General features: G+C 51.1%; 1 protein-coding gene across 5 annotated transcripts in view; it reads left to right on the forward strand.

Annotated features, from left to right (window-relative positions):
* Nucleotides 1–24,805, forward strand: part of ECE1 (endothelin converting enzyme 1) — a 112,321-nt gene that overhangs the window by 54,839 nt on the left and 32,677 nt on the right. For 4 of the 5 annotated variants that reach the window (XM_078073725.1, XM_078073726.1, XM_036099103.2 and 1 more), the window contains 2 exons: nt 6,871–7,012; nt 11,823–12,035. In XM_078073725.1, the coding sequence (XP_077929851.1) occupies nt 6,871–7,012; nt 11,823–12,035 (355 nt within the window). The remainder of the gene's footprint in view (nt 1–6,870; nt 7,013–11,822; nt 12,036–24,805) is intronic. The other variant, XM_078073727.1, reaches the window with a different exon arrangement.

Here is a 24,805-nt window from a genome sequence, read left to right on the forward strand (position 1 = left end):
CTTACCTATATCATTCCACTTAACTTTCGGGACCACCCCTATGAGCTGTAGGGATTACTGTTCCCACTTACAGATAAGGAAACAGGGCCTGAATGGAGATACAACTCACCTTAGGTCTCAGAGCTAGAAATCTGAGAGTGAGATCAGCACAGTCTGTCTAGAACCTCTTCCCTGGGACCCTTCTTGAGAGGCTAAATCCAGCAGGAAATTAGATTTCTGTGGCAGGCACTTTTCCCTTCACAAATCAAAACAGAATCTAATCAGCAATCTTTTCAGTGTCATCTTGCACAGAAGGTTCTAAATATATCAGCACAAAAGCGTTTCAGAATTCACAACAAAATAATAGGCCATGTTGTCATCACCATAACATAACAGTAGCCCACATGGGGATAGCCTTTTTCAGGTCACAAAATGTGTTCATCTGCCTCCGGGGCTGCCTGGCAGAGTGGAAGCAGCCCAGTCTCCGAAGCTGGGGTCCCCAGTGTGAATTCTGACTCCGCCGATGGTCTTGGGTGAGCTGCTTAACCACTGAAAGCACAATTCCCTCGTCTGTAAAATGGGATTTAGAGAAAGTAAATGTAATGCCTCTTATGGGGCCTGCTAGGATTATTGTTGTTTTTTTTTTTTTTTTTTAAGATTTATTTATTTATTTATTTGAGAGAGAGAGAGAATGAGAGAGCAAGCACATGAGAGGGGGGAGGGTCAGAGGGAGAAGCAGACTCCCTGCCGAGCAGGGAGCCCGATGCGGGACTCGATCCAGGGACTCCAGGATCATGACCTGAGCTGAAGGCGGTCGCTTAACCAACTGAGCCACCCAGGCACCCAGAATTATTGTTGTTTTTATGACCTGTGAGGTCAGGGCCCCGTGGCTATGTTATAGATGATGAAGCTGAGTCTCAGAGAGGTTGGGGACAGGGGTTACAGAGCTATCATGTGTTTTGGAGTGCAGTGTTGCTGTCCCTACACCAATCTGCCAAACTGGGTGCATTGTCTACTTTTTATACAGGCAAAGCCAAAAAGGTTGCCCCAAGGAGTTGGGGCATTTCTGTGGGTACCCAATCCGGCTTCCCTTGAGCCACCATGACTTCCCCAAAGCAGGTATGAACGAGCCAATGCTTGAATCGAGAACTTGTTCACCTCAACTTATGAAGCTGAGTTTTCTACTAATTTTGTTTTTAATCATTGGAGTTTTTTCCTCCCAATATAAAGACTTTACGTGCTTATTTCTGGAAGAAAAAAAAAAGTCAAATACTAAAAAAAAAAAAAGATTTAAAAAGAAACAGTAATCCCAGCACTTGGAGATAACCCCTTCTGGTTTTCCACATTTGCACACGTATATTTATAAACATAATTGAGCTCACTCTAAGTACACGATGTTGTGCTGTGCTTGTTTCATTTAATGCCCCTTCATGAGCATTTTTCCTGTTGTTTAAAAATTCCCAAAACATGCTGTCATTAAAAATTACAATGCCTCAGGGCGCCTGGCTGGCTCAGTCAGTAGAACATGTGACTCCTGATCTTGGAGTCGTGAGTTTGAGCACCATGTTGGGCGTAGAGGTTACCTAAATAAATAAATAAATACATAGATACATAAATAAACGTAAAAAAAATCAGTGCCTCACAGTACCATTATGTAATAGTGTGTGTACTCAATATGCTAAGGTTGGACAACAGGCCCAGTAACTAGCATTGTAGGTGACCATCCCTTAGCCCTTCGGATAATTTCCTATGAGCTGATGCTGGAAACACAACTGCTCCTTCGAATTTAAGATTTTTTAAATGTCCCCCATCCCCTCCTCCCAAATCTCCCTCTTTGATGGGCAACTATAAAAATAAGCTACTTGACTTTTCATGATTTTGAAGCCCATTGGTTTTTTAGTATATTTTTTAAAGATTTTATTTATTTATTTATTTGCGAGACGGAGAGAGAGAGAGCACAAGCAGGGGGAGCGGAAGAAGGAGAGGGAGAAGCGGACTCCCCGCTGAACAAGGAGCCTGATGCGGGACTCGATCCCAGGACCCCAGGATCATGACCTGAGCCGAAGGCAGACGCTTAACTGACTGAGCCACCCAGGCGTCCTGGGGTTAATATTATTAATCAACAGTTGTTACAAAGATTGAAATGAGGCTGTGTAAGTGAAAGCCTTGTGCATAGTGCACAGAAAATGGATTTGGTTGCTGTTGGGATTGTTACCATGACTCACCAGGCGGGAGGTCTCAGTGATGCCCTAAATATAACCACCTTGCTCTCGGGAGCCTCTGCTCTGCTCAGACCGGCTGCCTGCCCCCCACCCCCCACCCCAGCACATACCATTTTGGTGGCTCAAAGGGAATCAGCTAAAGTGATACCCGCAGCCTAAGCTGGGGAGCAGGCGGCCATGACTGCTACTAAAGCCTTTGAAACTCATCCTTTTGCTTGTAAAAATCAATTTCTTCAAGAGAAGGGGAAGCTGAGATATTTCATTTCTTAGTGGTGATTTTTCTCATCCCCCCACCCCATGCCACACACAGGGCTGTCCTTCAAGGGTGATTTCAGGGACAAGCCCACTTAGTACTTTAAAAAGACCTCTGTGCTCACCAGGATTCCACCTGTTTGAGCCTTATACTCCTGGCTTTCTAGTTCTTCTAGAATCTGGGATGGTCGGACCTGGGATGGTTATCTAGCTTCCTCATTTTAAAGATGGGAGATTGAGGCCCAGAGGCGGCCCAGCGACACGCACAGACACACACACACGCACACACATGAGGTCTTGAAAGGTCAAGGCTGACCTTTAACCTCCCTTTTCCCATGTCATGGGCAGCTGGGTGTTCCTTCTGGGAAACAAAGAGAGCTGGAAAGTGCTTCTTCTAAATACTAGACTTTGGTTCCTGTGTCGATGGCAGGAGTCCCTCCCCCATAGCGGGCACTCGTGTAAGCTGTTACAGGTCATTGGGAGAGAGTCAGGCATGGGGGTCTGGGGGCAGGTAGGACTCAGGGAGGAGGTGGGGAGGACAAGAAGACATTATAGTTTTGCTCTGGGCTGGCCCCAGTGGCCTCAGCTGGAAGTCCACTGTTATAAAACCTTTGCTGGAAGAAACTCCCCCAGCCTAACCCCTTCGTGGTAGCTGGGTGCTGCCCTGGGCTGGGCTGGCATGGTCTGTCTGCTCTGAGAGGCTGACTTGAAGCAGGCAGCCTGGTCACCCTGCCAGCCCTCGTCGGGTGACCAGGCTTTTGGGTTGCAGGGGGTGGGCTCCCTGCCAAACCCTTGGCCAGACTGACTCCTGTTTGCCTCTCAAGGCAGCCCAGGTCGCTGGGGGCCCTGGCGGTGGCTCAGCAAGAACCTCTGCCTCCCTTCCCGACCCCCTGCTTCCTCTGAACCCCAGGCTTTGCTCCGCTCCCCACCCCTTCTCCTGCTGGCTTGTCTCCTGGGCCCCAGCGACCCGTCCTTGTCCCATGTCCCGTCCTTGCCTGCAGAACTCGTTCTTGCTGTAAGCCTAGGTGAGCCAAGCACTCACTTCTGTAACCAAATATTTATCCCTCATTAGGGCTTTGTTCCCTTGGCTGTGGAAGCTCTGGGAACCCCTAGGTTGGACAGCTCAACTGTTTCTCTCTCTCTCTCTCTCTCTCTTTCTTTGGCTTTGTCTATGTCTTTCCTCTTTTGTCTCTTTCTCCACCTCTCTCTTTTGAGGGCATCCTTTTCCTTCGGTCTCATTCTCTGTCTGCCTCACATGATGATAAATAGGATATTAAGCCCACCCGTGAGCTGAGCGTTTACAGTAATTCTCAGCTCCATCTCCCAAGCGTCGGCTCTGCTCCTCCGCCGATGGCCACTCCCAGTTACCTCTCCTGAGACAGAGTGGGCTGCCTGCCACTAATCCTCTCACCCTCCAAGCCACTGCAGACCAGTCTCTGGTGATCAACGTGCTCTCGTTTCCAAAAGGAAAGAGAAAGCACTCGGGTCCTCCCCTTGCTGTGACCTCAGTTTGCTGGATGCTCTGAAGGAGGCAGGGCCGGGGGGAACACAGGGCTCAGAGAGAAGGGCCTCGCAGCATGGCCCCATCCACTGCACCAGGAATTGGATGACTTCTCCTGGAAAGGCCTCTGGGGGGGACTTCTGCCCCAGGGGGATGCCTCTGGATTCCTTCTGCCCTCAGAGAGGAGGCTTGTCAAGAAACCAGCAGGCCCTCAGCCAGTCAGCACGAGTTGAGCAAAGAACATTACAAAGGTTAAAAACCCCATTTTCAAATTCTGTTTGCCATTTCTTCCTGGAACTGAATTTCTAATTTAATTCGGACTTAATTCTGATTCACTTTTGCAGTGAACACCATCTGTTTGCTTGACACTAAACAATGAGGCTCAGCTCGACTTTCTGCTCCTTGGGGGCAGCGTGGCCTTGGGGCTGAGGCTGAGGGTTCTGGAGGGAGATGGGTTTTCTCACTGTTCCCCCTCCTCCCCCACCTCCTGTGTTTCTTCTGGAGCTGTTACTGGTGCCTACTCTTTAGGACGTTGTGAAGATAGAATGGCATCATCCAGCAACAAAACAGAATTAACGCGACGCCAGGCGCATAGAAAGCACTCAGGTGTTAGCTACCTTTATTCCTCCTTTTTCCTTCCCTCTGTTCCTCCTCTCATCTTCTCCCTTCCCTTCCTCTTCCCTCCCTTTCACCTGACTCCCCGCACCCTGGTGGCGCTCCTTCTGCAGATGCAGATGAAGACCATGAGGTGTGCCTTCTTCCCCAGGCCTGCCGGCTGTCCTCCCTGGCTTCCGAGAGCCGGCACCAGGCGGAGGGGTGCCTTGTAAACTGAGGGCCCCCCCCCCGGCCTCTTTGCCTGTCACCCCCCTCCCCCTGTGCTGGGCCATGAGGGCCCTCAGGAGGAGGCAGCCAGTGAGGCAGGCCAGGGCCAGGGTGGCAGGAAGAGGGAAATGTCAGTGCTTGCTTCACATCCTCTGGGACTCCTCCGAATAGCAGTTCCCAAGGGGAACTGTGTGAGAAAAGGGATGCCGAGGAGAAAGCACTTTATAAACCTGCCAGCGCTGGGAACATGTTAGCACCACCCCAGGCTGACTCTGCACCAGGCCCTCCGGGCCCAGAGTTTTAACTTCACGGGAGTAGCACGCTCAGAAGCTTCGTGGCTCACTTTTTTTTTTTTTTTCCCCTCATTTCTCACATTTTTAAAACCATTCTTCAGAAAGGGGTTTTGGACGGTGGCAGCCTTCCTTCTACCTGACACAGCTCTTTGGGTCTCGGAGCCGCCTGGCCCTCCTAGGAAATATGACTAGGCCCCAAGTTCCTTTTGTTGGTTTTAGAACACAATTTTTTTTTCCCACAAAAAGTTCTCATGTTCCCCTTTCTCTGGTGCCACAATTCCCATTCATTTCCTGCCCAGAAATTACGCAGTGGTGACCATGAGGCTGCGCGGCGCCCTTCCCTAAGGTGACCAACCTCAGATCCCCACGTGTCAGCGTGAGGCTCCCTGAGGGCTGTGACCTGGCTCCCGGGGACAGGCACCCCCTCAGCTTTTGGGGGGGCACTTGCAGGTCAGAGTCTGAGTTTCCTCATCTCCCCTGGCAGCTGTGGGTCACCGCCCTGCATGCCCACACCCCAACAAGCCTTATTCCCTGCACCTTGGTCTTTCCAAAGGGGCAAATCCAATCTATGTCATCCCAGTCCTCCAGAAGAAGTCCATGTTCTTTAAAGGGGCTAAAGGGCCCCATAGGATCTAGACCTTGCCTCCTCTCCCCTTTCCTTCCCCATTCACCTGGCCAGCTCCTACTTATTCCTCAAGACCCAGCCCAGGCATCCCCATCTCCAGGAAGCCTTCCCTGACTGGACCCCACCCACCCTCCACCCCAGTCTGTTTCTTTATCTGCCTTCCTGCTGGACTGTGAGCAGCGGAAAGCAAGGGAGTCTGTCTTCCTCTTGGTATTTCCACCATGGTGGCACATGACCGCAGTGTCACTGAGCTGAGCCCCACCTTCAGGGACCCCTCCTGTCCTGTGGCCCAGGCTTTTGCAGGAAGCACCTCTTGCAATGGAGGGGAGCCCCGAACTGGCCTCGGGTGTGAAGGCCTGGGCTGAGGGCTCTGAGTGCCGTTGGCCAATATGTCCCTCCTCAGCCCCGAGGGCCCCGCCACGCCCTCTACTTCCTCTCATTGTGCCTCCCTTCCTGTTTAGCTAGACTGTTAGGCTGGGGACATTTTTTCCTCCCTTTGAGGACCTGTCTGAATGGAGCTCTCTCTCCATTGCATCTCCCCTGACATCTCCCAGACACCCGTCTCTGATCCCCTGGTGGGCTCCAGAATCAACAGACTTGGGTTCAAATCCCAGCTCTCCCCATTTAGCTGTGTGACAAGAGGCCCTCACCTCTGTGAACTTGTTTCCTCATCTGTAAAAGAGAACTAATAACACAGCCCTCACGGGACCGTGAGGGTGTAATGAGCAAAGGATGTCCGCACTCCTGGGAAGTAGGAGCTGTGGCTATAACATCCTGGCCTGCTGGTGTGGGGGCTCTGAGAACAGCCCAGCTGGACGCTCACTGGATGCCTGCAAGTCCAAACATCCTGTTCTTTTTTGAACTCCTTACTGGAGAAACAGGGAAAAGCTGTTCTTTTTTTTCCCTTCTACCCGTATCGGGTAACACAAAAAACACAAGTCCGGCTGGGTTGAGCTGCTTGAGTCTGGTGTTTAGGAGCTAATCCGAGCTGCTGAGCAGGGTGGCAGTTCCTTTCCTGGATTAGGACCGATTCTGTGGGAACTGGACCACCCCTGAGGCAGGAGGGCGGCCCTGATGGCTCCCCGGGGCCTGGGCCTGCCGCGGAGCCCCTTGCTCCTGGGGAAGGGGGGCCCTGGGCTCACGTCCTCCCCACCCCTCCTGCCCCCTTCCCTGCAGGTGAACTTCCGCAGCCCCCGGAGTGGCCAGAGGTGCTGGGCTGCGCGGACCCAGGTGGAGAAGCGGCTGGTGGTGCTCGTGGCGCTTCTGGCGGCAGGACTGGTGGCCTGCTTGGCAGCGCTGGGCGTTCAATACCGGACAAGTAGGTGCCTCTGTGTTTTGTCGTGGGCTTGGCTCGCTCCTGCCCTCGGCTCTGCCCACCTGGGCCAGAGGGCTTCCCTGCTCAAGCCAGGGCTGGCCTCCAGGGCCAAGGAGAGAGCGAGGTCCGGACGGCTCGGTGCTGAGATGGACTGAGACACGGGAGCTGGACAGTGTGGGTGGTGTAGAGGTTTGGGACATGAGTCCAAACAAACCCTGGCCCAGCAATTTATTGTCTGTGTGACCTCGGACAAGTCACTTCATCTCCCAGAGCCTCTGTCTTCTCTCCTGTGAATGGGGAAAATGGTGCCCGATTTGGGGCTGGCCCTGAGGATTAGAGATAATGTCTATCACGTAGCTGGTGCCTCCTGGGACTTCTTGAATCTTAGCTCTGGGTGCTATTATTGTGAGGAGGTGAGCTGATGAGACTCACAGTCTCGCACCGTCCGCCATCTTTAGTTCCAACAAAATAACAATAATAGCTTCTGTTTACTTAATACTTTCCATGGACCAAATACCACACCTCTTCTTTACAAACATAATCCTGTTTCCTCCTCACAGCAACCCTATGAGGTGTGGTTTTTTGCATCTGAGGAAGCTGAGGCGGTGAGCCTAGGTGACTTGCTCAAGGTTACGTGGCTGGTGCACGAGGGAGGGGGCAGCTGGATTGCAACGCCTTTGTCATTGGGGTGCCCCTGTGTGTTAGAACCGCCGGAGGAGCGGTCCTCCCGTGGCCCAGCTGGCCTCTGTGTGCCTAATCTGTACACGTTGTAGTCACATCTCTGGGGCCGGCCTTGTTTAGCAGTATGACGGGGCCCGGCCAGTCCTGCTGTTGGCGTCTGAGGCTGGCTCTCTGTGTCTGGCTGAGAGTATCCAGCCGAGTACCTCGTGTAGTTGATGTTCAGTAAGCACTTGTGGACCTGGAAAGGGCAGAGCCAAGTTAAACAACAAGGATGGGGGGTCTGGCCAATTCCAGGATCTCTCACACCCTTGTGCCCCAACATCTAGCTTTCCGATGGCAGGTGGTCCATCTGGTGGAGCAGCTTCTGGGGCCTTTGCTCAGGGTCCAACGCCACCAACTCAGTCACCTGGTCACTCATCCCATCAGAGAGATTATGACCCTTCCCATGATCCCAGGCTTCGCCGAGCCTTCCCCACTATGAAGTCGCTGGCCTGCATGGGTGGCCATGCTAGACTCGGAGGGGGAAGGAGTTTGAGGGTCTGGAGAGAGGGCAGGACCTCCCCTCAGTCACCCTTACGTCCACCTCTGTCAGGCACTCCAGCAGCCCGAGTTGCTCTGAGCCTGCCCCGGGAGCTCCCAGAAACCAGAAGGGAGCCCCCAAGGGCTGGATCCTAGTGCTCGTGCCCACGGGGGGGGGGGGGGGAAGCACAGGGAGCAGCCTTGCTTCAGCCTCTATCATCCCGGCCCCCTGTGGGCTGCAGAAGAGGTTTCCCCAGCCTGGACCAGGATGAAAGGAACTCTCCCCCCGGGTGACTCTGGGCCGAAGATCTCGTGAGCCCTGAGCCAATCCATGTGTCTTCATTGGCTGCCTTGGCCCGGGACAGCAGTGGCCACCCCAGAAACTGACAGTAGCCTCATGACTGTCAGCAGGTGCTGACGTTGGCCACACCTGAGCAGACATCAGGCTCGTCAAAGCACATTCTCCGATGATTCTGAAAGACCCGTCTCAAAGTCTTGTCTGGGCCCCTAAATACATATTTGTCTACTTTCCCACTGCACCCCCTTTCCAGAGACTTGCAGGCGCTTTACAGACAGCAGCAGTAAAACACACAGATTCTCCCAGAAAATATTCTTAAGTGACTTACTCAGTGTTGGGGCCCCGCACCATGCAGACGAGCATCTGTGAACTAGATTTTGGCTGTTCCTGCTTCTCGACTGGTCATGCACATCCGCAAAGGAAGAAATATTTTCTGCCTCTGCAAGTGGTGACCAAGTGCTGGACAAAGCTCACTTCATTCACTCACTCATTCAACACACACATACTGGACCGCTGCTAGGTGCCAAGTACATGCTGGGCAAAGGAAATAGAAATGCAAGTAAGGTGCTGGCCCTACCCTCAAGCTCACGTTCCAGTCGGGGAGGGGGACAGGGAGACAGCCACGACACAGCATACTCTGCCCTCAGAGAGCACACAGCCAGGCAGCCAACCGAGGAGCCCAGCGAGGAATGAGGGTCTGGGAAAGTTTCCCTGAGGAGTTGGAGCCTGGGCCGAGTTTTGAAGGTGTTGACCTCCATGTTGATGAGGGGGACCTGGAAACAAGTAATTGATCAAATATGTGTTAAGTCCCTGCCGGGTCAGGAATAGCTGGTAAAGGATTTACCAAGCACTAAGCGGTTAAACAACCAAGCATTGCTTAAGCACCACCTCGGTGCCTTGCCCTGTACCTAGCAGCTTGGGGGCTTAGTGACCCATCAGGCCTCTCAGGAGGCTGGTTTCTTGTTTTGTTTTTAAATCCCAGTCCCCTTATGATAACCTCAAGAATCAATCAATCCAAATCCCTCCCTGTCTCACGCACACACACGCTGTTTCTGACAGGCCTTGTTCCCTGAAGACAACCCTCTTGCAGTCTGTCTCCAGGCATTCCCAACAGCCAAGGTTTGGTCAAGCCCAACTTCCTGCAGTTTGTGGTATAAAAACAATAGGTATTCTTTTCCCTTCCCAAATATGAAGTTCTCTCATAATAGTGAATAGGTTTTTTAAAGCTACACAGAAATCCTCTTCCTCCCACCCTGAAGATTCTGGTACATTTCCCCAGTTGGGGAGTGGGCCATGCAGCTCGGCTTGAGATGGCCTCCTATGGAGATGCTTAAATGGCACCGTAGCCCTGCCAGTTCCTTTCTGTTTTCGAGCCTGCCAGCTCAGTAATTTGTGACTGTTGTACAGTCCGCTCCAAACAAGTAATCCCCTCAAAGCTACCTTGGTTTTTGTGCTGCCGTGAGACTCCTCTAAGCCCTTCGTCAGCCTGCCAGACATTGTGCCCATCATCCGACGTGAAAAAGCCCACAGGCCACCCCAGCCCGGGCTGGTGCCGTGTTCCCCTGCCAGAACTGTGCATCCTTTCCTGCTTTCTGAAGGTTGGCCTGGGGACGTCGGGCCCAGCCACGAAGGCGTCCACCATCACTGTGACATCAGGCCTGCTGTGCTTCCTCGCTTCTAGATGGGGAAACCGAGGCTCGGGGAAAGGAGGTCACCTGCCCAAGGCCCACAGCCAGAATCAGAAAACTGGGATCTGAACCCAGGTCTAAGAGCCTCCAGCTCCCGCCCTGCCACACACCTCCCTGTGCGGTAGGGACGCTGAACTTGCCAGAAGGGCCACCCCAGCCCCCGATGGGACTGGCGAGGAGAGGGAGAGGGAAAACAGAGGGAACCCGGCCTTGGAGTAGCTGCAGCAGGCCAGAGCTACTTCAGCCTCCACTCTCCCCCTCGGCCGTGTGGCCCGGCTCTGTTCATGACACAGAGCCTCCGTCTCCCCCTCTTTGGCCTGGCACCACACCTGTATCTGATGTCTGCAGTGAGGCCTGAGTGAGATAACAGATGTGAGTCAAGTCCCTCTTGTTGCCTATGTCAGCCAGGGCCCCGGCTGGGCCTGCGTTCCTAGTCACGAGGCTGGATCTCCAGCCACCTTGGGCTGGGCCTCTGTCAAGGCCTTGCAATTTGGTTCCTTTGCTGGAGCCCACTGACCAACCCCGAGACAGGAGTCTGGCCCCTCTTCTTGCCTCTGGCCTTCCAAGAGCCCTCATCGCCTCTGCCCCATGTCCTGTGAGAACCGGCTCAGAGGAAGTGGATTCATGGGGGGCACTTGTAGTATTTGGCAGCCCTCCCCACTGCCCACCTGCACCGACAACCGGAATCCCTCCTCGGGGAGGCACCTGACAGATGGGGCCGCCCGGGGCCCACCTATTACCGCTGGGATAGCGCCTCTCCAGGCTCATAGGAGACAGAGTGGAGAGAGGATGGGGCTTGTGCCCCATTGGCCATTGAACAAGCTACTTAGCCTCTCTGTGCCTCAGTTTCCTGCAGTATATAAAATGCAGTATATAAAAATGGCTTAAGCAAAATGGTCTGTTCAGTTTGTTTCATTTTTATTTCTTTGAGAGTCAGTGAGATAACACTCCTGCCCTGTACTCAGAGGGAATGATTTTTCATAGTTTCTTCTGTTCATTATAGGCTGTCCTTTGCCCTAAGTCCTGGCACCAAATTGTCTGCATCACCCATTTGTCATGGACTAAATACAGTCAATTTATGTTTGCAGAATGACAGACATTTCTCCTCCGGTTGTTATTTAACTTTTCTTATAAAATGTCTGTCTCTCCAGCTAAATTATTAGCTCTTGAAGGAAAGGACTATACCTTTTATATCCCTCACCACACACACACACACACACACACACACAATCACCACTCGGTAAAGAACCTGGAAGATACTCAGTTATTATTTTGTTGAATGAATGAATGCATGAACAAGTGAATCAATTTGTTGAGCATCAGGGAATAATAAAAAAAACCAGTGAATATTTGTGGAAGGAAGGACTGATTAAGAGAAACACCTTGGTTCTGGGTACTTTTCAAGCCACAGAAAGGACTTTAGGCAGCTAAACAGAAGTCTTACTTTACAAGCCAGGAAATTGTAAATCTACTGAAATCATTTCTCGGTAAAAGTCTAGCGACCATCCAGCTCCAGATCTGTTTGGTCAGGGCTGGGGCAGGGGCATGGCACCCCAGGCCACCCATACTATATTCCCACAGCCTTCTCCCTGCCCTTCACTGGCCTCTTGTCCTTGACCCCTGCCAGGAACCCCCACGGTGTGCCTAAGTGAGGCCTGCGTCTCAGTGACCAGCTCCATCTTGAGTTCCATGGACCCCACGGTGGACCCCTGCCAGGACTTCTTCACCTACGCCTGTGGCGGCTGGATCAAAGCCAACCCCGTGCCTGATGGCCACTCACGCTGGGGGACCTTCAGCAACCTCTGGGAACACAACCAAGCCATCATCAAGCACCTCCTTGGTAAGCACCCCGCAGGGAGCCCCGTGAACGAGCCGCAGAGGAGAGCAGCCAGCTGGACCCACCTGCTCAGGTCTGGTGAAAGGAATCGCTTGACAGAATGGGAAAAGCAGAGGCTTTGGAGTAGGTGAACCCGTCAGTCATTGTGTGGCCCTGAGTAAGTTACTTGTCTCTGAGCCTCAGTCTCTACAAAAATGGGACTAATACACGGGGAAGCAAGGCACAGCCTAGGTGGCGTAGTCAGTGGTGGTGTAATTGCGTTGTGTGGTGACAGGTGCTCGTGGCACTTGCAGTGAGCAGGGCACAGCGTCTGGGCTTGTGGAAGCACCGTGTGGTACCCTTGAAACTAATATAATGTGCTGTGTCAACTATACGTCAATTTAAAACAAATTTTTTTTCAATGGGACTACAACTACCCAAGCTTGAGAGTTTTGAGAACCGTGAAGCACACGTGTAAGGGGTTCGCACGGTGTGTGTGGCATAGGGAGGTACTAAGCCCTGGTCACTGTGGTCCTTGCTGCTGCGGCTTCAAGCTGTGGCCTGGTTTTGCCCGGCATGGACGGTGAGCTCTGAAAGTTGTGAGCCCGGGGAATCAATGCTGAGCACACTTGATCGGATTTTAGGATCATGAGCAGATGAAAGTTATAACAAGTTTATCGGAGGGTTGTCCATTGCAGGCAGGAACATCCCATGGCCTTGCGCTGATTGGACTTGCACGATCAACCGTCTAAGTTAAAGTTCTTCTCTTTGCACCTTGTTAGGCCTTCGGCACTTCTAGTTGACCTTGGTGTTGGTGGTTTTATCCTTAGATTAGAGCCCCATGTCTGTCTTGTTTGCAGGGTTATCCCCGGTTATTGTTTGTTGAATTAACACCTGCCTGTTGGGGTCGTCCACCGCGTGAATTCACAATACCCACCACAACAAATAGAGGTCCTGACTTGAGCCCCTTGGCAGCCAGGACCTTCTCCATCCCTCTCCTGCTGCCCTGGCCCCATCCTGGGACCCTAAATGCTGGGAGAGGCTAGATCATGAAAAGCCATCAGTGACAGAACTTAGATTCAACAAATCCTTACTAAGTTTTTTAAAAACCTGCAAGATACTCAAAAGTACGTAAAATATCTGAAGATACCCCAAAGGGGACAAATCTTCTCAAAGGGACAGAAACCAGAAACCTTCCTACGAGACAGGAAGAGATTCCAATTTGACAATTGCAATTTCAGGCAACTGTGTCTTTTAGAGGACAGTAGAAATGAGCAAACCAGGTTAGGTGACCTCTCCTTTCTTTCCGACCCCAGCCCCGGGTCCAGGAGGGGAAGGGGCACGGCTGCTGGGTAAGACCCATCCACCATTCTCTCTATTCCCTGCAGCCTAGCCTGGGGCTAGTCTCCCTGAGGATCAGAGCTCAAGGGAGGGCTGTCCGGAACAGCAAGGGCTCTGCCTGCTTTATGTTATCTAGGCACCTTTGAAAGGGGACAGAGCCTTTCATTTCAGAACTAGAAGCTTAACAGGCAAATATGTCTGGGGTAGCCAGACTGGAACTCAGGGATGTCCCTTCTCCAGCACCTGAAGACAGCCTTGGCAGGGACCAACAACCAAAGCGGAGGACAGTCCAAGTAGGATGACAAGGGACACCTATGTGGCTCAGTGGGTTAAGCGTCTGCCTTCGGCTCGGGTCATGATCCCAGGGTCCTGGGATCGAGCCCCGCATCGGGCTCCCTGCTCGGCGGGAAGCCTGCTTCTCCCTCTCCTACTCCCCCTGCTTGTGTTCTCTCTCTCTGTCAAATAAATAAATAAAATCTTTTAAAAATAAATTAATTAAGTTTAAAAAAAGGAATAATGACAAGTAGGATGACAAGATGGGGCAGAGCCTCTCCTTCGGCCACCAGGGCCCTGGGTTCACACCCTACCTCCGCCACTTACTGTGTGATCTCAGGTCACATGACCCCTCAGGACTCCTCTCATCAGTGGGATGGGTACTGGGCCTCCCCCAGGTTATGAGAATAAAATGGGAAAAATGTATTTAAGGTGCGTTGCCTGGGCCTGGCGTATCGTGCCGGCCGCTGTGCATTCGAGTGTTATGGCTGTTGCTCACCTTTGACCTTTGTGCAGCACTTTACAGTTTACAGAGCTTTTTGTGGACATCATCCTATTTGATCCTGTAGGGCAGGAGCGAGGAAGGTAGCGTTCATCCCATTTGAGAGATGAGGACACTGGGGTCCAGAGCCGTTCTCGAGACAGACTAGCAGGTGGCACCACTGGGACTTGTCTGACTCTGTCCGGGCCGTGTGTCCTTTCCCCATCTCACACCACCTCCTCGAGATAGATGGGCACGCGCAGCCCCCCTCCCACCCTGCCGGCAGCGTGGCGCCTGGGGATCTGAAGGGAGGAGGGGAAGAGACTGATGTTTGTTGAGTGGGTGCTACTTACCATGCTCCGTGCCAGTGGGTGCTACTTACCATGCTCGGTGCCAGGCTCTTTCTATCCACTGCCTCCTTGATCCTCACAACCTCCCTGGGACTCAGGAACTATTGTTCGCATGTTATAGGTAAGGAAACAGGCTCAGAGAAGTTAATGGACTCTGCTGAGAAGACACTACCAGTCCTGAATGGAGGGGGGCTCCAGCCCTGGGGAGCAGTTAGCACCGAGAGGGGATGGAGAAGACAGGCAGACGGGCCCTCTAACTTTCCAGTTAGGCCCAGGACTGGCCCTTGTGTGTGGTACCTGCGGATCCTGCTCCAACAAGGACCTTGGGTCTTTGCCAGGACTGAGTCCTTCCCCCTGACCTGCCCCCCAGCTGGCCGGCTGGCCGGCTGGCAGGGCCCAGGAGGAGTGGGCTCCAGTCCTGGCCTCTGGCCTTACATCCATCCCGTCCCTGAGGGTCAAGGTGTAGGTAGGAGCTGTGCTGAGCTGGGCGCGGGACAGCCAGAACCATGCATTGGAGCCCCTGCCCCTGGGACCGGGGTCTGGTGGGAGCAGGAGGCCAGACTGCAGGGTTTGGAAGTCAGGCAGCCCTGGCATGCTAGCTTCTCACTCGTGTGGCCTTGGACAAGTAACCTGGCTCCTCTCCAGCTTAGTTCCATTATCTATAAAACGGGGATAATAGTGCCATCAAATGCAAGGTTGCCGTGAGTACCAGCTTGTATGTGCGAGGCCCGTGTGCTTAGCACAGAGCCTGGCACCTAGTAGGGGCTCGGCAAAGCACAGCCACCCTGCTTGGTGTACTGCGTGAGCTCCAGCCCAGCCCTCTCCCTGACGAGCTGTGTCCTCCTCACCCGGGCTCCTCAGCTCTTCGTCTCTAAGGTGGGAACTAACTCAGAGCATTGAGTGGGGATGTTCTAAGGATTAGTGAGGTGGTCGAAGAAAGCCTAATTATTGATTATTTCTCATAGAGGCACTGATGTGGACCTAGTTATCAGGGAAGGAGGTACAGCATATCCATGACCATGCTAGGCTGTTTACTTGTATTATTTTATTGGAGCCGTGGAGGTATATCCCCATTGTACAGATGAGACTCACAGGAAGGAAGTGATGAGACTTAGCTGAGATTTAGCCCCAGAGCTATGGGACCTCAAACTTATACTCTTTTTCTGCCGACTTCCCTGAGTCAGCTTCACCATGCAGAGGCCACAGAGCGGCTCAGAAGCATGATTCGCCAACCTCCTTTCCCCAGGAGCTGCTTGATTAAGCTCTCCAGTTGAGATGGGATCTGGCCAGGGCCTGATGAACATAGTAGGTGAGGTCAGCCCCAGGTCATACTGACCAGGAGCTTCCCCAGAAGGCGTATCCTAGAGTCCCCTCCCTGCCAGGCTCACCCTGGGAACTAGTCTGGAAATGGCCCCTCACCTGTGGGCCTTGATACCTGGGACTTTGGCACCTGGAAACCCCTGAAGGGGCAGGAGGCAGGTGAGTGGGTGACAAAAAATGCAGGAACACAGGCCAGTGCATTCCTGGGCTCAAGGCCAGGCTTGTTTCAGCTTCCCCAAAACATAGGAGTCAGCCAGCAGGCCTCGCGGGAGAGGGGGGAGGGCTGGAGCTGGTGGGGGTTGCAGCGTGCCGGGGGCTACCCAGGCTGTCCAAGCTGGCCTGGGGTGGGCTTCTCTGGCAGGAGAAGGAATGTTCAGAGTGCTGGTGAGGACTGTGTGACCAGGCCAAGGCAGAACAGCTATTACCACCAGCCGGCTGCAGGGCCTCAGACGAGCCACTCCTTTCTCTGAAAGGTGAATTCACAGGGGCCCCCTCAGGGGAAATCCAGGCGGATCTGTCGCTGGCGGATTGAACTCTGCCAAGTGCCACTGTGGCCCATCCTTGCAGCCCAGTGGCTGGGAGACGCGACCTCAGCTGCACGAGCAGAGCTGCCTCACCCAGGTTGCTGGCTTGGGCCTCGGGGGCCTTGGGGAGACAAGAGTGTGGCCTCACTTCATCAGGGCAAGGATGCAGCTGCACCTCTCACCCCTAGGCTGGGCCTCCCCTCAGGCTTTCCAGCTCGTGCTCTTAACACAGACTAATCTGCCATCTAGATTACCTGCCTCACCCCCTTCCTATCCTGCAGGACTCTTCTCAAACCTGCTTCCTCTGTGATGCCCTCTGGGGCCACCAAAGGGCTTCTCTGGGCTCGAGCTACAGTTGCATTTTATGTGTCTGTCCTGTGTACTATGTTTTCTTTCCTTTTTTTTAAAAAAAAAAGATTATTTATTTGAGATAGAGAGCACAAGCAGGGGGAGTGGCAGGCAGAGGGAGAAGGAGAAGCAGCCTCCCCGCTGAGCAGGGAGCCTGACAATGGGCTCGATCCCAGGACCCCGGGATCATGACCCGAGCCGAAGGCAGACGTTTAACCGACTGAGCCACCCAGGCGCCCCTTTACTATGTTTTCTAGTACAAGATTAATGCATGCAAAATTAATGCCCGGTTTTTATAACAATTTGAGCATCATGGATTCTACAAGGAATTTGTGGTCTCCCTTCCTTGTACCCCAGCGCCAGTCTGCTGGAGAAATGGAGACAGAATCATTCCATCAGCATTAAATTTGTCCATGTCAGTGACTTGGCAATTAATCATGTAGCCCTGTGCCATCTCTTGTACTTTTATTCTGATTTGTTTTTCTAGTAGTCGCTGTCTAGCTTCGTTTCTTCTCCCCGTGCACATTGGAAACCCTCTGGACAAGATCCGGGTCCACCGTGCTTTCTGTTCGGTACCATGTCTACAGCAGTGTGCCCATCTTTCCCGTTCCGGGGAAGGCAGGGGGTGTCCAGGGGCTTCTCCGGGGTGGCTGGTCTGCTTTAGTGCTACCTCCAGTTTTCCGAGCCAGCCTGCAGGACAGGAAAGGAGCACAGAGAGCGCTCAGGCCCCTGTCCTGGCCTCAGCCACTTACTCGTGTGACCTTGGACACATTACTCAACCTCTTGCCTATAAATTGGGCGTGATGCTAATAGCACTCGATGGTGGAAACTGTTAGAACAAGATGCACACACACAGCCACACCCACACACAGAGAAAGCAGTTCCTTCTCTCAGGGAGGCCTGAGAATGCTTGAGATCAAATTCCAGCATGTGACGTGTTAGCTTTGCCTCCCTAGGCAAGTTCGTTCCTCTCCCTGGGCCTCGTTTTCTTTCCCTGTGAGATGGGGTGATAGTCTGACCTCGGGGTGCTGGTGGGGTGCTGAGAAGAGCTCAGCCAGGGCTGGGCCTGCGGTAGGCATCATAATGGTAACGGTCTTAACATTATTTTCGTTCCTCTGCGAAAGAAGGTGCCTCGTTTATCAGCTCCCCCACTTCCCCTCACAGGATGGGGCTCCTGAGGCCTGTGACTGCCTGAACCGAGTCTGTGGTTTTATCTAGAACAAGGGCTGGTCATGCGCTGATGTGGAGTCCCACATGCTCCTGGCCAGGCAGTGCTGGTGCAGCACAGGGACTGCAGAATTCCCAGGAAGCCCCATACCCACAGCCCGCCCAGCTGCTGGGGATTTTGTTTCCTCCCAGAGAGTGGTGTGGAAGAGGGTGTTCCAGTGAAAACTCCCAGAGGAAGAAGTGGGCCGATTAGATGGTAGGCTGTCTTTCCTCTTTGGGACTTTGGGGAAGTGACTGAGGAAGTTTCTGGAACTCAGGGGCCCTGCAAGGAAGTACCCCAGGCAATTGGGAGCCCTGTTGTCTGGCCCTGGGCTGCCAAATTATTTTCATACCCTGGGGACCCTGGAAGTGCCACCATATTCAAAACGTGGCCCCCGCCTCAGTCAGTCCTGGGAGCTGCGCTGTTGATGGCGACTAGCCTGCTCCCATGGAACCTTCTCCTGGGATGTAAATGCAAGCGGGGACGTCTCCAAGGAGACCAAGGTTTTCCTCACGAGAAAACTGTATGTGGCTGATTTTGCTTTGAATCAAAGCCTCCTCCTCAGTCTGATGTGATGGGTATCTTTCTCTGTGGAGCTCCCAGAACATTCCGTCATTCATTCCTTCGTTCCGCAATTATGTATGGTACACTGGCTATGGGCCAGACATCACTAGGTGCTGGGATGGCGTGAGCAATAAGACAACCTTTCCTTGTGGAGCTCACATTCCAGCAGGGGAGACAGACAGTAAACAAATAAATGGGTAAATAAGTAAGACGGCTGCGAAGAGTTAGGGCTTTGAAACGAATCGAGTAGGATGCAGGGCTGGGAAGGGAGGAGGCCACGGCGGCCACGGCAGTCCGGGAGGGATGGGCTTTCAGAGCAGGAACACTGGAGCAGAAACTTGAATTAGTTGTGAGAGAATAGAGCACGTGGATGTGGGAGGAGGTTTACGCCCAGCAGGAGGACGGTGAACTCAGTGGCAGGAGCACGGGAGCAAGGGGGAGAGGGGCAGGACGCAGACGGGAGCTGGAGGCCCAGATCGAGGGCGGTGTTTCTCAACCCTTTTTCATTATTGCCCCCCTCCCTAAAATTCTTTTCTGTTTTACATTATTTTTTTAATTCAGTTTATTTAAAGAAATAAAAACAGCTCACCATTTTTCTCACCCCCTACCCACCAACTCTGGCAACCGCTAATCTTTTTTTACTGTAGCTTTGTGAGCTTGGTTTTTGTTATATATATATTTTTAAATTCCACATATAAGAGAGATTATACAGTATTTGTTTTTCTCTAACTTCCTTCACTTAGCATAATATCTTCGAGGTTCATTCATGTTGTTACAAATGGCAAGATTTCTTTCCTTTTTAGGGACGAATAATATTCCTCTCTGTGCATGTGTGTGTGTGTGTGTGTGTGTGTGTGTGTGTGTGTGTGTGTTTTGCATGTACACCACATTTTCTTTATCCATTCCTCCATCAGTGGGCACTTAGGTTGGTTCAGTAGCTTGGCTGTTGTAAATACTGCTGCAGTGAATATGGGGGTCCAGATATGTTTTTGAATTCGTGTTTTTGTTTTCTTTGGGTAAATACCCAGAAGTGGAATTACAGGATCATAGGGTAGTTCTATTTTTAATTTTTTGAGGCACCTCCATACTGCTTTCCATAGTGGCTGTGCAATTTACATGCCCGCCAACATTACACAAGGGTTTCTTTTTCTCTACATCCTCGCCAACATTTGTTGCTTGTCTTTTTGACACAAGCCATTCTAACAGGTGTGAGGTGATATTTCACTGTGGTTTTGGTTTGCATTTCCTGATGACTAATGATACAGAGCATCTTTTCATGTACCTGTTGGCCGTCTGTATGTCTTCCTTGGAAAAATGTCTGTTCAGATCGTCTGCCCATCTTTTAATTAGATTTTTTTCTTTGCTGTTGAGTTGTATGAGTTCTTTATATATTTTGGATACTAGCCCCTTATCAGACATATGATTTGTAAATATTTTCTCCCACTCGGTAGGTTGTCTTTTCATCTTGTTGATGGTTTCCTTTGTTGTGCATAAGTTTTTTAGCTTGATGTAGTCCCACTTGTTTATTTTTGCTTTTGTTGCTTTTGCTTTCCGTGTCAAATTCAAAAAGTCATTAGCAAGACCGATGTCAGGGAGCTCACCACCTATGTTTTCTTCTAGGAGTTTTATGGCTTGAGGTGTGATGTTCAAGTCTTTAATCCAGTTTGAGTTCATTTTTGTGTACGGCATGAGATAGTGGTCCAGTTTCATTTTGAGTGTGGCTGTCCAGTTTTCCCAACACTGCTTGCAGAAGAGACTGTGCTTTCCCTGGCATATATTCTTGGCTCCTGTGTCATAAATTAATTAGCAATATATGCATGAGTTTATTTCTTTCTATCCTATTCCATTGATCTCTGAATGTGTTTTTCTTTTTTTTGTTAAGATTTTTTTTTTTTAAGATTTTATTTATTTATTTGACAGAGAGAGATAGCGAGAGCAGGAACACAAGCAGGGAGAGTGGAAGAGGGAGAAGCAGGCTTCCTGCGGAGCAGGGAGCCCAATGTGGGACTCGTTCCCAGGACCCTGGGATCATGACCTGAGCCGAAGGCAGACGCTTAACGACTGAGCCACCCAGGCGCCCTCTGTGTCTGTTTTTATGACAATACCACAACGTCTTAATTACTATAGCTTTGCAATATAGCTTGAAGTCAGGGAGTGTGATGCCTCCAGCTTTGTTGTTCTTTCTTAAGATTGCTATGCCTAGGGGCACCTGGGTGGCTCAGTTGGTAAGGTCGTGATTGCAGGGTCCTGGGATCAGTACCCCACCCCCCACGTCGAGCCCCACATTGAGCTCCATGTTCAGCAGAGTCTGCTTGTCCCTCTGCCCCTCCCTCAGCTCGTGCTCTTTCTCTCTCTCAATAAATAAATAAAATCTCTCTAAAAAAAAAAAGATTGCCATGGCTATTCAGGGTCTTTTATGGTTCCACACAAATTTTAGTATTGTTTGTTTTATTTTTTTTTAAGATTTTATTTATTTACTTGAGAGAGAGAGCACAAGCAGGGGGAGGGACAGAGGCAGAGGGAGAAGCAGGCTCCCCGCTGAGCAGAGAGCCTGACGATGATGTGGGGCTTGATCCCAGGACACTGAGATCATGACCTGAGCCGAAGGCAGATGCTTAACCGACTGAGCCACCCAGGCGCCCCTGTTGTTCTATTTCTGTAAAAAATGCCATCAGAATTTGATAAGGATTGCAGTGAATCTGTACCTTGCTTCAGGTAGTATGGACATTTTAACAGTATTGCCTCTTCCAATCTTTGAGCACAGAATATCTTTCCATTTATGTGTCTTCTCCAGTTTCTTTCACTAATATCTTGTAGTTTTCAATATACAGGTCTTTCACCTACTTGGTTAAATTTATTCCTAGGTATTTTATTCTTTCTGATGTAATTGTAAATGGGATTGTTTTCTTCATTTCTCTTTTTGGTAGTTCATTATTAGTGTACAGAAATACAACAGATTTTTGTGTATTGATTTTGTATCTTGCAACTTTAATGGATTTGTTTATTAGTTCTGACAGGTTTTTGGTGGAGTTTTTAGGGTTTTCTGTATATAATATCATGTTCTCTGCAAATAGTCACAGTTTTACTTCTTTCCAATTTGGATGCCTTTTATTTCTTTTTCTTAACTAATTGCTCTATGACTCTCAGTGCTATGTTGAATAAAAGTGGCAAGAGTGGGGAAAAAAAAAAAAAAAGTGGCAAGAGTGGGCATCCTAGTCTTTTTCTGATCTTAGAGGAAAAGCTTTCACCATTGAGTATGATGTTAGCTGTGGGCTTCTCATATATGGCCTTTACTATGTTAAGATACATTCCCTTTATACCCACTTTGTTGAGAGTTTTTATCATCAATGGATGTTGAATTTTGTCAGATGCCTTTTCTGCATCTATTGAGCTGATCATATGATTTTTATCCTTCATTTTGTTAATGTGGTATATTACATTGACTGACTTGTGAACACCGAACCATCCTTGCATCCCTGGAATAAATCCCACTTGATCATGGTGTATGATCCTTTTAATGGTTTATTGAATTCTGTGTGCTAATATTTTGTTGAGGATTTTTGCATCTGTGTTCATCAGAGATATTGGCCTATAATTTTCTTTTCTTGTGGCGTCTTTGGTTTTGGTATCGGGGTAATGCTGGCCTTGTAAAATAAGTTTGGAAGAATTCCCTCCTCTCCTGTCTTTTGGAAGAGTTTGAAAAAGATTGGTATTAACTCTTTGTTGAATGTTTGATAGAACTCTCCGGTGAAGCTGTCTGGTCCTAGACTTTTATTTGTTGAGAGGTTTTTGATGACCAATTCAATCTCCTTACTAGCAATTGGTCTATTTGAAAATAGATTTTCTATTTCATCATGATTTAGTCTTGGTAGGCTGTATATTTCTGGGAATTTATCCATTTTTTCTGTGTTGTCCGAGAAGAATACAAAAGATAAGGCTATATATCTGTTAATGTACTGTATGTACACACGAAAGGGAAGGTGTTTCTGCTTCCTAAGAGCTAATTCTCTCCCCCTTTGGGGACAATATTATCCCTGCTGAGAATGCATGATATAGGGCCTTATGGGTAATTTTAAGGAATTTGTATATTCCAGAGCGTATTAGTTTTTTTTTTTTTTTAGATTTATTTATTTATGTTAGTGGGGGAGGGGCAGAGGGAGAGGGGGAGAGAGTCCCTAGCAGACTCTGCACTGAGCATGGAGCCTGATACGGGGCTTGATCCCACAACCCTGAGAACATGACCTGAGCCGAAACCAAGTCAGACGCCCAACCAGCTGCGCCACCCAGATGCCCCTCCAGAGGGTATTTGAACTCAAAGTAGTTCAAGACACTAGCTCTATAAACTCCACACCCAGGGTTCCCCCAGTGCCTGCCAGGCCATAGGTGTCCTGTGGGAGAAGACGAAGGAGAGGCGGTAGGAGGATATGCTGGGGATTGTCCCAGCGGGCTCCATGAACCAGAGAGAAGCAAGGGGAGCATGGAGGAGCTTGACCTCCCAGAGCTCCTGCCCCAGCCAGTGTGTGTGTGGGAATACAGGGGTGTGAACGCCAGTTCCTGATGAGGCCTACACTCCTGTCCCTTCCTGCCCCACCTGCCTCATTTCCTCCCCATGCCAGTCTCTGTCAGGCAGTGACCTCGTCACCCTCTCAACGCCCAGAAATGGCCTCCTTCCTCGTCAGAAGTGACACTGGGCTCTGTTCTTCGAGTAAACGCTAGTGAGGGCTACCCTGTGCCCTCCGGGTACAGGCAAAGAAACAGGGACGACTGGGACGCGAACTAGTGGGTGAAGCGGCCCAAGTACAGCCCCCCACGTCCACTCCACGTGGAGCTCATCTTTCAGCCCAGAGTTCAGGCAAGGGTTCCCTGGCCTTCCCCTGCCATTCTTTCTCAGGCCCTCCTGGACTTTGTCCTCAGAGCTCTTGCCCTCCCTGCAATCAGATGCTTTGTGATCATCTTATTGCTGTCTGTCTCGCCCACCAGGCCTCATGTGGACAGCCATCCATGTGGCCTGCTGCATTCTCCCTCCAGCCCAGCAGCCACCAAACCATAGGAACTCAATAAACCTTTGTGGGAAAACAAGTGGATGTGAGATCCAGGGTGTGGAGCTCAGAGGAAGTTTGAACGGATCAGGAGCAGCTTCTCAGCTAAGGAGAGAGGGGGCGGGTGCTTGAAGGACACATTCAAGTGATAATGCAGGGATTCTCTTGGGGCAAGATGGATGCCTGGAACTCCTAATGAGCACAGCCAGGCCGTTCCCCGGAGCCTTTTTTGGGCCTCTTATCTCAGTGGCCTTGGGCAATGGGGGAGGGAGATGCCAGACCATGGGCCAGAGCACACAGAGCACACTCCCCCGACTCTGGCCCTGGCATTTCAGGGTCATGGCCAGAGCCGCATGTGGAGGGTGAGATGCTGCTTCCAGGCTCGGGCAAGCAACGATGATTCTTGTGCTTTCCCTTCTAAGAGCCTAGCTGCTGGGAGCCATTGTCAGAGAAATGAGGCTCCTGGGCGGGGGTTGGAAACTCCTCCTTTGCTTTCCCTGCATCTCTGCTTCCTGAGTCTGAGGAGCAGGGAGAAGTCCAGCTCTCCCCATTTCTGCCCTCCCCTCCGGGAGGCCCCCTCTCATGCTCTGGAGGAGCATGGGGGACACACAGGTGTTTCCAGGCCTCAGCAGCATGGCAGCCTGTGGTCCCCAGGACTGTGTGTGCCCTCCAGAGCCCCTTGTCACTCAGGCCCCTCGACCTCTGTCTCCCTCGGGATTCTCCTGTCTCTGCATCTCCCTTCAGACTAGCCCAGGCTGGTCCCAGGCCCTCTTTAGGGCTGTCACCCTGACTTCAGCAAGATGGGGGTAGATGCTCTCTGCCCAGAGAAAACCATGATGCTGGTTATGGTAAGAATTGGGGGGAGGGCAGGCGGCTCTTGGGACAAGGGCTGGGAGAGCCGAAGTGACCTCATGTCCTTGCACCACGAGTCACACCGAACGGGTATTTTTTCTCCAGACAGCATGCCCTTCTATGCTTTTTGTGTTTCCCCAGACTCTCCAACTCCCTCCAGATCCGGGGCCCTTTCCCTGCATTTCTACCTGGTGAATAACTTCATATCTTTAAAAGAACTGCCTTGGGGTGCCCGGCTGGCTCAGTCCATGGAGCACGTTAACACCTGATCTGGGTATTGTGAGTTTGAGCCCCACATTGGGCATAGAGACTACTAAAAATAAATTTTAAAATTAAAAAATAAATGAAAGAACTGGCTCAGAACTAGAGCCCCCCTGACCCCACACTGTGCCACCGAAGGGTGTGACTTTTCTCTGGGTTCCACAGCCATTTGCGTTAACCAAAGCATTTTCGTGTCTCCGGGTCATTTCTTTGCTTGACTGTGTTCACCATTAG

Source organism: Halichoerus grypus, chromosome 5 (assembly GCF_964656455.1).
Source record: "Halichoerus grypus chromosome 5, mHalGry1.hap1.1, whole genome shotgun sequence".
Classification (NCBI taxonomy): Eukaryota; Metazoa; Chordata; class Mammalia; order Carnivora; family Phocidae; genus Halichoerus; species Halichoerus grypus.